Below are 14,621 nucleotides of genomic sequence, written 5' to 3'. Positions count from 1 at the left end.
ATTATACATATAAATAATAGAAGTTAATATGAATAGTTATTATTTTCTGATTGGCTGGTGTTAGTCACATGGTCCTACTGCTTAATGCAGGGCTAATTCAAGTGTTTGGAGGTGAAGGAGCAAGTTTGGTTCCTCATATAAAAGGACTCGCATGTTTAACTGGCTTCCAGGCTGTTTGATTTCATTTACTGGATGCATCAGTCGGGGGGGCGTACGGTATCAGGACATTAACTCTGACGTTGTGATGTTTTCTTCTAAAGCAGTGCAAACTTACTGAGCGGACACAGCTGTGGAAGAAAATGCATCAACTCTCTCTGACACTTTGTCTGCAAAAAGCTTTTCGAGCAGATGTTTCCTCCTCTTTTCTTTCCGCTGCAATTTCTGATCTTTCTAATGGCCGCGGCTATAACAATTACACCGTGTGTGTGTGTGTGTGTGTGTGTGTGTGTGTGTGTGTGTGTGTGTGTGTGTGTGTGTGTGTGTGTGTGTGTGTGTGTGTGTGTGTGTGTGTTGCAGTGTGGACCATCTATGCCCTGGCCGCCCTCCTCATCCTCACGGTGGTCGCCATGGTAGCCAAGCTGCTGCTGCACATCACCGTCAAGTAAGTATGGCGTCAGCATACAAATAAATATAAATGTATTTAAGGTGGAAATAAATGATCAATTGATCAGTTCGAAGGATTCAAGACGATAAATAATGAAAAAGAAGTGAAATATATATACAGAACGACACAATCCACCTGTTTTGCTACAATTGGTCAACATTACGGGCATGGGGCGGTATAACTCGATTGGTTGAGCAGCTCTGCCAGCAACTTGAGTGTTCCAGGTTCGATCCCCGCTTCTTCCAACCTAGTCACTGCCGTTGTGTCCTTGAGCAAGACACTTTAGCCACATGCTCCCAGTGCCACCCACACTGCTTTAAATGTCATTTAGATATTGGCTTTCACAATGCAAAGTGCTTTGAGTTACTAGAGAAAAGCGCTATATAAATATAATTCACAATTAATTTATCATATAAGTGTCACATTGTGTTGGTGACGAACCCCAAGATGCAAAGATGACGGCATGCATTGAGCAGGAAAACATAATTTAATGTTCAAAAATTAAGGCAAAAAACAAACCAAGAACTCGGAGACAGGAAACAGGATGGCAGGAACAGGAACTAGAAGACGAGGAACAAAAAAGACAGCACGCTGCAAACAGCTACAGGTTCAGGTACAAACGGTCGGAGCTACAAGTTGTAATGATAATAATCCAGCCCAGAGTGGAGGTACAAGCAGGTCTAAATAGCACCTGGCTGATTGACACCAGGTGTGGCCCCGTGCCAATCAGCCGCAGCTGAGGGGAAACAGCACTCAGGGATAACAGCAAGAAATCAAGACAAAATAAGGGCGCTGACAGGAAATAAGACAAACACAGAGGAAAAACTAAAACATGACCAAACTGTCAGTTACAAACCTGACAATAAGATACATTTTTTTTTTTTTTGTAATTTACATTATTTTTTTGTCACCCCCAATAATCAAGATGTGGACTTTTTTTTGTTGACCAACTTAATGGATGAAGGAATTGATTAAAGATTTTATCATTTAGATATTTAATTATTAATCCATCCATCCATCCATTTTCTACCGCTTATTCCCTTTTGGGATCGCGGGGGGCGCTGGCGCCTATATCAGCTACAATCGGGCGGAAGGCGGGGTACACCCTGGACAAGTCGCCACCTCATCGCAGGGCCATTATTAATCCTAGTATGCATATTTCTCCCTGAAATATGGGTTCTTGGACAAATTGAATTAAAAAAAATCTACAAATGTTATTCAATTTAAAAAACATTTTTTGTGGCATTTTACTCAAAGCTATTTCATTTTTTCTAAATGTTTCCTGCATTGCCATATCCATACAATACATAAATAGATGCAATTTATTGGAACTATACATGGAAGTAATTCCATTTAAAATATAAAAACGGTTGTTTAAAAATAATGCACATGTACACCATTTCTCACTTAAATACTTCTGTTATCCATACTGTAAAAAAATTATTTTTCATTATTTTTATATGTTCCTCACCCATAATTAAAGGTTGCGATTAGAGATGTCCTATAATATCGGACTGCCGATATTATCGGCCGATAAATCCTTCAAATGTAATATCGGAAATTATCGGTATCTGTTTCAAAAAGTAAAATGTATGACTCTTTAAAACGCCGCTGTGTGTGCGGGCGTAGGGAGAAGTACGGAGCGCCAATAAACCTTAAAGGCACTGCCTTTGCGTGCCGGCCCAATCACATAATATAAACGGCTTTTCACACACACAAGTGAATGCAAGCCATACTTGGTCAACAGCCATACAGGTCACACTGAGGGTGGCCGTATAAACAACTTTAACACTGTTACAAATATGCGCCACACTGTGAACCCACACCAAACAACAATGACAAACACATTTCGGGAGAACATCCGCACCGTAAAACAACTTAAACACAACAGAACAAATACCCAGAACCCCTTGCAGCACTAACTCTTCCGTGACACTAAAATATACACCCTTTTTCCAAAACACAATATATCAATCAATTAATGTTTACTTATATAGCCCAAAATCACAAGTGTCTCAAAGGGCTGCACAAGCCACAACGACATCCTTGTTTCAGATCCCACATCAGGGCATGGAAAAACTCAATCCAGTGGGACATTGAGAAACCTTGGAGAGGACCGCAGATGTGGGGACCCCCTCCCCTAAGGCGACCGGTGCAATGGACGTCGAGTGGATCTAACATAATAGTGTGAGAGTCCAGTCCATAGTGGATCCAACATAATAGTGAGAGTCTAGTCCATAGTGGATCCAGCATAATAGTGAGAGTCCAGTCCATAGTGGGTCTAACATAATATTGTGAAAGTCTAGTCCATAGTGGATCTAACATAATAGTGAGAGTCCAGTCCATAGTGGATCTAACATCATAGTGAGAGTCCAGTCCATACTGGATCCCCCCCCCCCCCCCCACACACACACACACACGGGAGAGAGGGGCAGAGCAGAAAAGAAAATAAACGGCAGATCAACTGGTCTAAAAGGGAGGTCTATTTTAAGGCTAGAGTAGTTTTAAGATGGGACTTAAATGCTTCTACTGATATAGAAAGTGAGATATAACAGGAAAGTGTGACGTTTGCTGGGCATGGTGATGCCGGATGCAGTCAGGCAAGAACACAGCGTACGGTAAGAAATGAAGATTTATTAATAAGTAAAACAGACTAAGAAATAAAAAGACTTGTACTAGGCAGAAAAAACCAAAAGCGCTAGCATGGGAGCTAGCGAAATAGCCGAAAAACTTGCACAAAAGGCAAAACAAAAACTTCTAGCACGAGAGCTAGGGATAAACTAGGCGTAGCGCGAAAGTTAGCGAGTAGAAAACAATGAATAGCAGTTGTCACTTGTTGCGTGCAAGCAAATTAGGATCCGAGGAAGAATGAACAAAAGGGGCAGGCTTAAATAAGGCAGTAATCAGCAAAAAACAGGTGTGCGTCGAAAGCAAGGGGAAGGTGAAACTAATAAGCAACCATGGTGACAGAACAAACAGGAAGTAAGGAAGTCAAACAACAGAGTGTGATACAAAAATGGAACAAAACAAGAATATGGAATGATCCGGGCAGCGGATCATAATAGATAGTGCATACATTTATGTTTTGTTTTCCAAACGCTTACAAAAAAATGTACTGTGGGACCCCATTTTGAAAATTCCTAGCGCCAACACTGAATTTTAAACCATTTTTTGTGTGACTTTTAAGGAAAATCTTGCTCCGTTTCCGAATGGTATGACGTTGGTGGTGTGCTGTGTGTGTTTTTGCCATGTCGGCAATAGTAAATAGAAAATATCTGGTGCTGCCTTCAGGTCCCCCCGCATCCCCACCGTGAGCGGCTCGGACACTTGCAGCCCGAGCGCGACCTCGTCGGAGCCTTGGATCATCCTCTACCGACCCTCCACCATCTCCCTCTTCAAGAAGAAGCTAAAGAACCACCACGGCGACCTCAGCCCCCTGGTGGGCAACTAGTGCCATGGCCGCGGCCGCGCTGCTGCTTTGTCGGGACCAAACGCGGAAAACCACGACGCCACCCAGAACCCCTACCATCACAGGGGGGGAAGGGCCATCACAGAAGCGCCCTTAGATAATGGATCATCTTCGCTGACTAGCGGCTAATGACTGGAGGCAGACCGAGCGGGCCCGGCTGAAGGGTAAGGGGGGGAGCCAGGCGCAGACCCACCCCGGTGGCTACTCCTTCATCTTCATCGGGACTCAGCATAGCTTCTTCTATTCCGCGGCTTCTTTTCAATTGTAAGATAAGTGTGTCGCTCGCGGTGGACCCCTTGAGGGGACGGGCGGACGTCAGACCTTCGACGCTCACGGAGACTGCGAGCGGTGGCACAGCGGGTGACGGGAGATCTGAGGTCTTTGGCGTGGCGTTCAAGTGCCTTAAGGGTCTGCTCATCGGTCTTTGACCGGAGCGAAAAACTGATGCCTCTGATCCCGCGGTGGATACACCGGACGAGGATTTATTTTTATAGTGTGATGAGACGTTCAAAGACCTGTTGGTGTTTCCTACTGAACATATTGTTCACTTCTGTTGTGTTGAATGTGATGTATTTATACCGGGGACAAACGTATTGGGACCAGGGATCGACACCGAATTGAATGATTTCCGTCAGTACTACCGGGTACCGATTTGCATCGAATCAAACCGTACCACATTTTGGTACCTGTGATGTACCTGACGTCACGTATGGACTCAAGCACTTGGAGTGAAAACAAGCACTCAGATTAACCACACACACACTCGTGTGGTGAAATTACCCTCTGCATTCCACCCATTTCCTGGTTCCACCCCCTAGGGTGGAACCAGGAAATGGGATTTGAACTCACGCCCTACCAGTGTCAGGGCGGACACTCTAACCACTAGGCCACTGAGCAGGTTCAAAAATGTTTGGAGCAAATTACAATGTTCCATGCCAACAAAGCAAGCGTGCCTGATAGGAAGGTCTCAAAAGTAAGGCTAGCTCAAAGCTAATTTACATTGCATATGCAATAGATGTGCTATGGATTAGCATTAGCGTTTGCAACGCCTCCAAGTTTGGAGTTTGGTCATGAAAACTACAACTTAAGTGCACGTTAGAATCAAACGACCAGTGTGTAACAAGCACAATACTTACAACATTAAGACTTTGTAGGGCTCAACATAAGACAAGATCGGCATGTATTTAACTTACTGGCAAAGACTACTTCCTGACTCGGACAAAGTGAAATGAACACTTGCTAATGATAACATAGTTATCATTATTAGCTCACTGTTAAATATTAAACAAGTTTAATAAACATATTTGGAAATTTGAGTTCTGATATCGATTCGGAGCTACCAGGTATCGGTTTAGATGTGAAATGTACCCATCCCGTATTGGAACACATTCTACCTTACAGTACAGGGAGTGAAATAGGTTTTTATTACCTAAATGTATTTTATAAAAACAAAGCAAGCATGCCTGATAGGAAGCTCTCAAAGTAAGGCTAGCTCAAAGCTAATTTACATTGAATAAGCCATTGACATGCTACGGATTAGCATTAGCGATTGCAACGCCTCCAAGTTTGGTCATGAAAACTACAACTTAAGTGCACGTTACAATCAAATGACCGGTGTGTAACAAGCACAGTACTTACAACAAAAATACTTTTTAGGGTTTAACATAAGACATGACTGGCATGTATTTAACTTAAGGGCAAAGACTACTTCCTGACTCGGACAAAGTGAAATAAATACTTGCTAATGATAAAATAGTTATCATTATTAGCTCACTGTTAAATATTAAATAAGTTTAATAAACACATTTGGAAATTTGAGTTCCGATATCGATTCGCAGCTACCAGGAATTGGTACTGTATCGGTTCAGATGTGATAGGTCCCCATCCCGTATTTGGAACACATTCTACCTTACAGTACAGGGAGTGAAATAGGTTTTTATTACCTAAATGTGAAAATGTACTTTGTTAAACCCCAACCTCATTTTTTTACTTAGATAATCACGTGGAGTGCATGAGAAAGTTTAACAAGGAAAACCCTTCTGTCTTTTAGCAGCGAGTGTATTTTACATGTTGTAAACTCAAGCAGCGGGGTGCGGACCAATAATTGTACTTTGCCGTCAGCAGGCTTTTACACAGTCCCACCTAGTACTGCAGTAGTTTTCTACAAAAACAAGTCCAAGTCCCAATACTTTTGTGCCCGCGGGTCTTTTTCTATTCTGTGTTTCGACGCCTCAAAAACCAAAAAGTTCCCCCCACCCTCCCCCAAGTACATACTCTGTATTGACTGCGGGGTTTTTTTTGGTTGGCAAGGTCAAAAATTAGTTCCTGTCACTTCCTGTCACTCCATGCTTTCAAGGTCCAAAAGCAGATGCACTTAGAAAGAGTCCAAAAGTGAAGAAAAAAAAAAGTACTTGAACAACCCGAGCACTTGTGCCACAGCATGTCGGCCTGGCAATATTCCACCTTCAGAGACCCGCTTCTGCGTAAAAGGCAACGGCGGATAAATGTCACAGCTGCTGTTTCTAAAAAAAAAAAAGGTCAGTGACTGTGAAAAAAAACAGTGAGTTGGTTTTCCGACTGTTGGACTTTTGTGTTGCTGTTCTGTATAAACAGCATCGATACGGAATGCAGGGACCAGGTACCAAATTTGGTCCTCTTATAGTAGGGGTGTCCAAAGTGCGGCAGGTAATTTTTTGACGGCCCCACGGCACCTTTTAAAAATACAATTTAAACATTTTTTAAACATAAAAAGTGATATAAAGGAGCAAGTGGTGAAATGTAACAAGAAAATGTTGCAATGTTTACTCTAATAACACAAAACTGCCATGCCGGCTGTTTCTTTCTTTAAAAAATAATAATGAATCAAAATTAATGTCATTATGAATTATTGACCTATTCAAGGCTTCGATTACGTCACATTAAATATTCCACTTTGAGATGTTTTTGGGGGAAAATGTTGCATATTTTGTGTTTGCCATATAAAAAACTGAGCTGTTTTTTAAAGAAGGGCCTAAAATGAACAAACAAAAAACCTAAACAACAATAAAACTTATAATTAACTGATAGATCTGAAGTTGATCTCGAGATTATTGTGTTAAAAGTAAACAGTGAAAAAAATGTATTATTTATTTTCTAACACTTTAATAAGTAGGACACTTTTGGATCCCCAATCATTTTAGTGTGATTTGTTTTTTAAGTGTCATTGCTCAAAAAATAACAATGAATTCAAATCAATGGTGTTATTAGTTGTTGACCTTTTTAATGCTCCAATTATTATATAATCTCAAATAGTCCACTTAAAAAATCATTGGGTGAAAATATTGCATATTTTGTGATTTTTTTCCATAAAAAAATCTTTAAAATCATTTTATTGACAGATAGACCTAATGATCTAGATCAGGGGTCACCAACGCAGTGCCCGCGGGCACCAGGTCGCCAGTAAGGACCAGATGAGTCGCCCGCTGGCCTGTTCTAAAAATAGCTCAGTCAACTTACCAGCGAGCTGCCTCTATTTTTTAAATTGTATTTATTTACTAGCAAGCTGGTCTCGCTTTGCTCGACATTTTAATTCTAAGAGAGACAAAACTCAAATAGAATTTGAAAATCCAAGAAAATATTTTAAAGACTTGGTCTTCACTTGTTTAAATAAATTATTATTTTTTTTTTTTTTTACTTTGCTTCTTATAACTTTCAGAAAGACAATTTTACAGAAAAAATACGACCTTAAAAATTATTTTAGGATTTTTAAACACATTTTTACCATTTAAATTCCTTCCTCTTCTTTCCTGATAATTTAAATCAATGTTCAAGTAAATCTATTTTTTTTATCGTAAGGAATAATAAATACATTTTAATTTAATTCTTCATTTTAGCTTCTGTTTTTTTGACGAAGAATATTTGTGAAATATTTCTTCAAACTTATTATGATTAGAATTAAAAAAAAATATTCTGGCAAATCTAGAAAATCTTTAGAATCAAATTTAAATCTTATTTCAAATTATTTTGAATTTCTTTTAAAATTTTTGTTCTGGGAAGTCTAGAAGAAATAATGATTTGTCCTTGTTAGAAATATAGCTTGGTCCACTTTGTTATATATTCTAACAAAATGCAGATTGGATTTTAACCTATTTAAAGGCCTACTGAAACCCACTACTACCCACCACACAGTCTGATAGTTTATACATCAATGATGAAATATTAACATTGCAACACATGCCAATACGTCCGGTTTAGTTTACTAAATTGCAATTTTAAATTTCCCGGGACTTTTTTCTTGAAAACGTCGCGTAATGATGACGTGTATGCGGTCACGTCATGGGCTGTTATGAATATGAGCTCTGCGTACACAGACATCTAAAAGTCGTCTGCTTTAACGGCATAATTACACAGTATTTTGGACATCTGTGTTGCTGAATCTTTTGCAACTTGTTCAATTAATATTGGAGAAGTCAAAATAGAAAGACGGAGTTGGGAAGCTTTAGCCTTTAGCCACACAAACACACGGTGATTCCTTGTTTAAAATTCACGGACGTGGAACTTTACTATGGATCACAGCAAACATGGATCCCAACCAAATGTCAACCAGCAGGTTTCGGTGAGAAAATTGTAGTTAAAAAGTCGCCTCTTACCGGATATCAGCTGAGCTTGTGCCGTCCATACAGCTGCCGTCGACTTCCCAGAGACACTGCGCGTCAACACCCGGCCGTGGACGTACACTTCCGACTATCCGTCCATCCATCCATCATCTTCCGCTTATCCGAGGTCGGGTCGCGGGGGCAGCAGCCTAAGCAGGGAAGCCCAGACTTCCCTATCTCCAGCCACTTCGTCTAGCTCTTCCCGGGGGATCCCGAGGCGTTCCCAGGCCAGCCGGGAGACATAGTCTTTCCAACGTGTCCTGGGTCTTCCACGTGGCCTCCTACCAGCTGGACGTGCCCTAAACACATCCCTAGGGAGGCGTTCGGGTGGCATCCTGACCAGATGCCCGAACCACCTCATCTGGCTCCTCTCGATGTGGAGGAGCAGCGGCTTTACGTTGAGCTCCTCCCGGATGGCAGAGCTTCTCACCCTATCTCTAAGGGAGAGCCCCGCCACCCGGCGGAGGAAACTCATTTCGGCCGCTTGTACCCGTGATCTTATCCTTTCGGTCATGACCCAAAGCTCATGACCATAGGTGAGGATGGGAACGTAGATCGACCGGTAAATTGAGAGCTTTGCCTTCCGGCTCAGCTCCTTCTTCACCACAACGGATCGATACAACGTCCGCATTACTGAAGACGCCGCACCGATCCGCCTGTCGATCTCACGATCCACTCTTCCCCCACTCGTGAACAAGACTCCTAGGTACTTGAACTCCTCCACTTGGGGCAGGGTCTCCTCCCCAACCCGGAGATGGCACTCCACCCTTTTCCGGGCGAGAACCATGGACTCGGACTTGGAGGTGCTGATTCTCATTCCGGTCGCTTCACACTCGGCTGCGAACCGATCCAGTGAGAGCTGAAGATCCCGGCCAGATGAAGCCATCAGGACTACATCATCTGCAAAAAGCAGAGACCTAATCCCGTGGCCACCAAACCGGAACCCCTCAACGCCTTGACTGCGCCTAGAAATTCTGTCCATAAAAGTTATGAACAGAATCGGTGACAAAGGACAGCCTTGGCGGAGTCCAACCTTCACTGGAAACGTGTCCGACTTACTGCCGGCAATGCGGACCAAGCACTGACACTGATCATACAGGGAGCGGACTGCCACAATAAGACATTCCGATACCCCATACTCTCTGAGCACTCCCCACAGGACTTCCCGAGGGACACGGTCGAATGCCTTCTCCAAGTCCACAAAGCACATGTAGACTGGTTGGGCAAACTCCCATGCACCCTCAAGAACCCTGCCGAGAGTATAGAGCTGGTCCACAGTTCCACGACCAGGACGAAAACCACACTGTTCCTCCTGAATCCGAGGTTCGACTATCCGGCGAAGCCTCCTCTCCAGTACACCTGAATAAACCGGCCGTGGACGTACACTTCCGACTATCAGGTACTATTAAACTCACTAAAACACTAGCAATACAATAGAAAGATAAGGGATTTCCCAGAATTATCCTAGTAAATTTCTCTAAAAACATATGAATCCGTCTCAATGCAACGCGATTGCAATCGCGTTTTTTTTTTTTACTTTTTTTTTTTCTAGTCCGTCGCTATCAATATCCTCAAATATTTCATCCTCGCTCAAATTAATGGGGAAATTGTCATTTTCTCGGACTGAATAGCACTTTCTGTTAAAGGCTACCATTATAAACAATGTGAATATGTGAGGAGCCCTCAACGGGTGACGTCATCGTCTGCGACTTCCGGTAGAGGCAGGGCTTTTCTCCAGTTGCAAACGTTATCGTGGATGTTCTCTACTAAATCCTTTCAGCAAAAATATGGCAATATCGCGAAATGATCAAGTATGACACATAGAATGGACCTGCTATCCCTGTTTAAATAAGAACATCTCATTTCAGTAGGCCTTTAAAACATGTCACAAAATGTTTTTAATTAATCTTAATCTGGAAAAATTACTAATGATGTTCCATAGATTTTTTTTTTTTATTCTTTCAAAAAGATTCGAATTAGCTAGTTTTTTTCTTCTTTTTTTCGGTTGAATTTTGAATTTTAAAGAGTCGAAATTGAAGATAAATTATGTTTCAAATTTGTATTTTCTTTTTTTTTTGTGTTTTCTACTTTTTTAAACCATTCAATTAAGTGGTTTTTTTTTTCATCATTTATTCTCTACAAAAAACCTTGCATAAAAGGAAAACAAATGTACGACGGAATGACAGACAGAAATACCCATTTTTTAGTATATATACATTTATTTATTAAAGGTAAATTGATCAAATTGGCTATTTCTGGCAATTTATTTAAGTGTGTATCAAACTGGTAGCCCTTCGCATTAATCAGTACCCAATAAGTAGCTCTTGCTTTCAAAAAGGTTGGTGATCCCTGATCCAAACAAACTTGAAAATGTAAAACTTGAATAATAATTAAAAAAAATAATACTGAATAATGACACATTTTTTATATTTTTTGGACCAAAACCCTTTGGGGTCCCTGAGATCAAGCCTGAGTTGAGACCGAAATGTATATTTTTTATACATATATTGTATTGTTTTTTTAAATAAAAAATATCAAAATGGCCCCCGCTTACTTTGATTTTGCAGTGTGCGGCCCTCAGTAGATAAAGTTTGGACACCCCTGTCTTACAGGCACCGACCGAAATTCAGTCAGTACTGGATTTGCATTAAAAAAAAAAAAACTGTGGCAAATGTTGATACCTTTGTAGCATTTTACGCCAACAAACCAAGTGTGCCTGATGGAAAACACTCAAACATGGGGTCCACTCTTCAAAATGCGCTAGCTCGACGCTAAGTTAAATGGGATTCGCCATAGACATGCTACCGATTAGCATGAGCGTTTTTACATGGCAATTTGAACACCTCACAATTTTGGCGTTAAACTACAACTCAGATACACGTTACAGTCAACCAGCTGGTGTGTAGCAAGTGCAATACTTACTATATAAACACTTTGTAGGGCGCAGCAAAAGACTAGGTTCAGTTTAATAGCAAAAAAAACTCAACATACGTCATCTCATGTCTTGGAGTTGTAACTGCATGCAAAGGCTACTATTTAATACTCGCAAATGAGACTCAGAAGTGTAAGAATTGGAAAACACAGTTATCATTTTAGCTTAAAAATTATATTTTAGTATTAAACAAATGAATATTTAATGATACACAGATGTACTGGAAACCCCGCCTTGGCTGGCTTCTGTGTACAAGGTACTAGGGAGATAAATGCGGCAACTTTGCAGATTAGGAAAAATGCCATTTCCTGTAAAAATAACAAACATGTATTTTTCCTGCCTTTTATCTGCGTGGCTGTTCTGTAAAAAATGTCACAGACACCAAATGTTGGACAACCTGGTAATTTTCCACCTTTGGACATAGAATCAGATTTGTAATGCACACAGACACACAATGCCGGGACACCTGATGAAACATCTTTACTCTCGAGTCGCTGTGTGAGAGCGCACACAATTGCGAAAACAGGCAGAGTTCTGCATGAAAGGAGCAGACTGATACATACAGGCTAAGGCTGTGATCCGGCAATTTTCCGCCTTCTAGGGTAGTGTCAGAGTTGTGACATGTAAAAGCGTTGTTGCACCAACGTCCCATCTTTGCTGAGTTCTGTGTACAAGGTAATAGGTAGGTAAATGTGGCAATTTTACAGATTAGGAAAGGCGCTATTCCCTGTTTTTAAAAAAAAACATTTTTCCTGCCTTTTATTTTCGTTGCTGTTTTGTTAAAATGGCACCGACACTAAATGTTGAATAACCTGGCAATTTTCCATCTTTGAAATCACAGAATCAGAAACATAGTGCATAAAGACACACAATGCCTTGACACCTGATGAAACATATTTAATATTGTGTCGCTGTGTGAGAGCGCACACAACAGGCAGAGTCCTTCGTGAAATGGGCAGACAAATAAATACAGACTATGGTTGTGATCTGGCAATTTTCCACCTACTGAGGTACCATCGTGGTTGCACTGGTGGTCTGTACAAGGTAAAAAGTTTGATAAATGGGAAAATTTTGCAGTATCTCCGTGTGAAATATGTTTGTCCCCATGAAAAAAAAATACATTTTTACTGCCTTTTTATCCGTTGCTGTTCTCTGAAAACGGTACCAACCACAAATTTGGGGACAAACCGGCATTTTTTCGCATTTGGACAAAGAATCAGACTCATGATGCACAGAGACGTGCGCTTTTATTCCTGTGTCGCTGTGTGAGAGTGCACACGTTTGCAGTAACAGGCAGAGTTCTGCGTGAAAGGGGCAGAACAATTTTTTAAAGCTGGCAATTTTTCCACCTTCTGAGGTAGCATCATGGTTGCATTGGAGGTCTGTACATGGTAAAAAGGTGGATAAATGTGGCAATTTTGCAGGATCTCTGTGTGAAAGAGGCTTGCCCCCATGAAAAAAATGCATTTTTACTGCCTTTTATCTGTTGATGTTCTGTACAAACAGCAATTGCGGCAACAGGCAGAGTTCTGCGTGAAAGGGACTGACAAATAAGTAAATCTGGCAATTTTTCCACCTTCTGAGGTAGGTGGATAAATGTGGCAATTTTGCAGGATCTCTGTGTGAAAGATACTTTTCCCCATGAAAAAAAATTCATTTTTACTGCCTTCTATCTGTTGCTATTGTGTAAAAACAGCAATTGCGGCAACAGGCATAGTTCTGCGTGAAAGGGCCTGACAAATAAATAAATCTGGCAATTTTTCCACCTTCTTAGGTAGCATCATGGTGGCATTGGGGGTCTGTACAAGGTAAAAAGTTGGATTAATGTGGTAATTTTGTAGGATCTCTGTGTGAAAGATGATTGTCCCTATGAAAAAAATGCATTGTTACTGCTTTTTATCTGTTGCTGTTCTGCAAAAACAGCACCAACCGTAAAAATTTGGGACAAACTGTCAATTTTTTGCCTTTGGACAAAGAATCACAATCATAATTCACAGAGGCACACAATGCCGGGACACGTCTTTATTCCCGTGTTGCTGTGTGAAAGCGCACACATTTGCGGCAACATGCAGAGTTCTGCGTGAAAGGGAATAAACGCTTGGATCCGGCAAGTTTGCAATACCTCTTTGCGACAGGCTGATGATTTGTGACAGGCAGGCGGGAATGATGCCTGCCACCCTCTGCACTTGAGTAAACAAACACCCCCGGCCTCTCTTTGAGGGAATCAAAGAGTCGACAGGAGAGGCAACACGCGATGCCAGAACGGGACAAAAGTGGGCTTAAACTGCCGGAGCAGATGAATCACACAGTCCAGTCTGACGCTACCAGACCCGAATAGGGGCCGGTTTGTTTTGGGCCCTCGTTATGCAAGCTCCCTTTGTTGTCCCTGTGTGAAATGTGCAGCGGTGGGGACGCTCCCTTCCGTTCTTTTGGGTCGTGAAACATATGTACATAGCAAAAAAAAAAAAGATTTATAATTTATACAGTAAATTATTGTTTTCTTTTGTATGTAAGTGGGAACTGTCTTTTTTTTTTGTTGTTTGTTTTTTTGTAGGAGTCCAGTGCCTGCTTGGTTTTATTTAACGTGTCGCAGAAATAAAGTTACGTTTGCATGTTTTCCTAACACGACTTTTCTGTTCTGTGGGAAAGATCCAGGGGGGAAAACACTACTTTCCCTCCCCAAACTGCAGCAAATGCAGCGTGACGTCTCCTGCTTCTTTTGTTGTGATGCTAAACTAAATGCTGATCAGATATGGAGAATGGTTGCCAGACCAGTGTGACCCTTTGGCAACCCGGCTTACAGCAGTGTTTTAAAGGCCTACTGAAATGAGATTTTATTTTTTAAACGGGGATAGCAGGTCCATTCTATGTGTCATACTTGATCATTTTGCGATATTGCCATGTTTTTGCTGAAAGGATTTAGTAGAGAACATCGACGATAAATTAGCAACTTTTGGTCGCTAATAAAAAGCCTTGCCTGTA

The 14,621-nt window shown here is 41.3% G+C and overlaps 1 protein-coding gene across 2 annotated transcripts in view; it reads left to right on the top strand.

Annotated features, from left to right (window-relative positions):
* kremen1 (kringle containing transmembrane protein 1) overlaps nucleotides 1-14,262 on the top strand; it is a 166,137-nt gene extending 151,875 nt beyond the window's left edge. For both annotated transcript variants that reach the window (XM_061903995.1, XM_061903986.1), the window contains exons 8-9: nucleotides 517-601; nucleotides 3,896-14,262. In XM_061903995.1, the coding sequence (XP_061759979.1) occupies nucleotides 517-601; nucleotides 3,896-4,055 (245 nt within the window). In that variant the 3' untranslated portion in view covers nucleotides 4,056-14,262. The remainder of the gene's footprint in view (nucleotides 1-516; nucleotides 602-3,895) is intronic.
* The last annotated feature ends 359 nt before the right edge of the window (nucleotides 14,263-14,621 follow it).

This window comes from Nerophis ophidion, linkage group LG01 (genome assembly GCF_033978795.1).
Source record: "Nerophis ophidion isolate RoL-2023_Sa linkage group LG01, RoL_Noph_v1.0, whole genome shotgun sequence".
In the NCBI taxonomy this organism is placed as follows: Eukaryota; Metazoa; Chordata; class Actinopteri; order Syngnathiformes; family Syngnathidae; genus Nerophis; species Nerophis ophidion.
The sequence above is the reverse complement of the archived record's forward strand: the minus strand, read 5'-3'. Positions and strand labels throughout refer to the sequence as shown.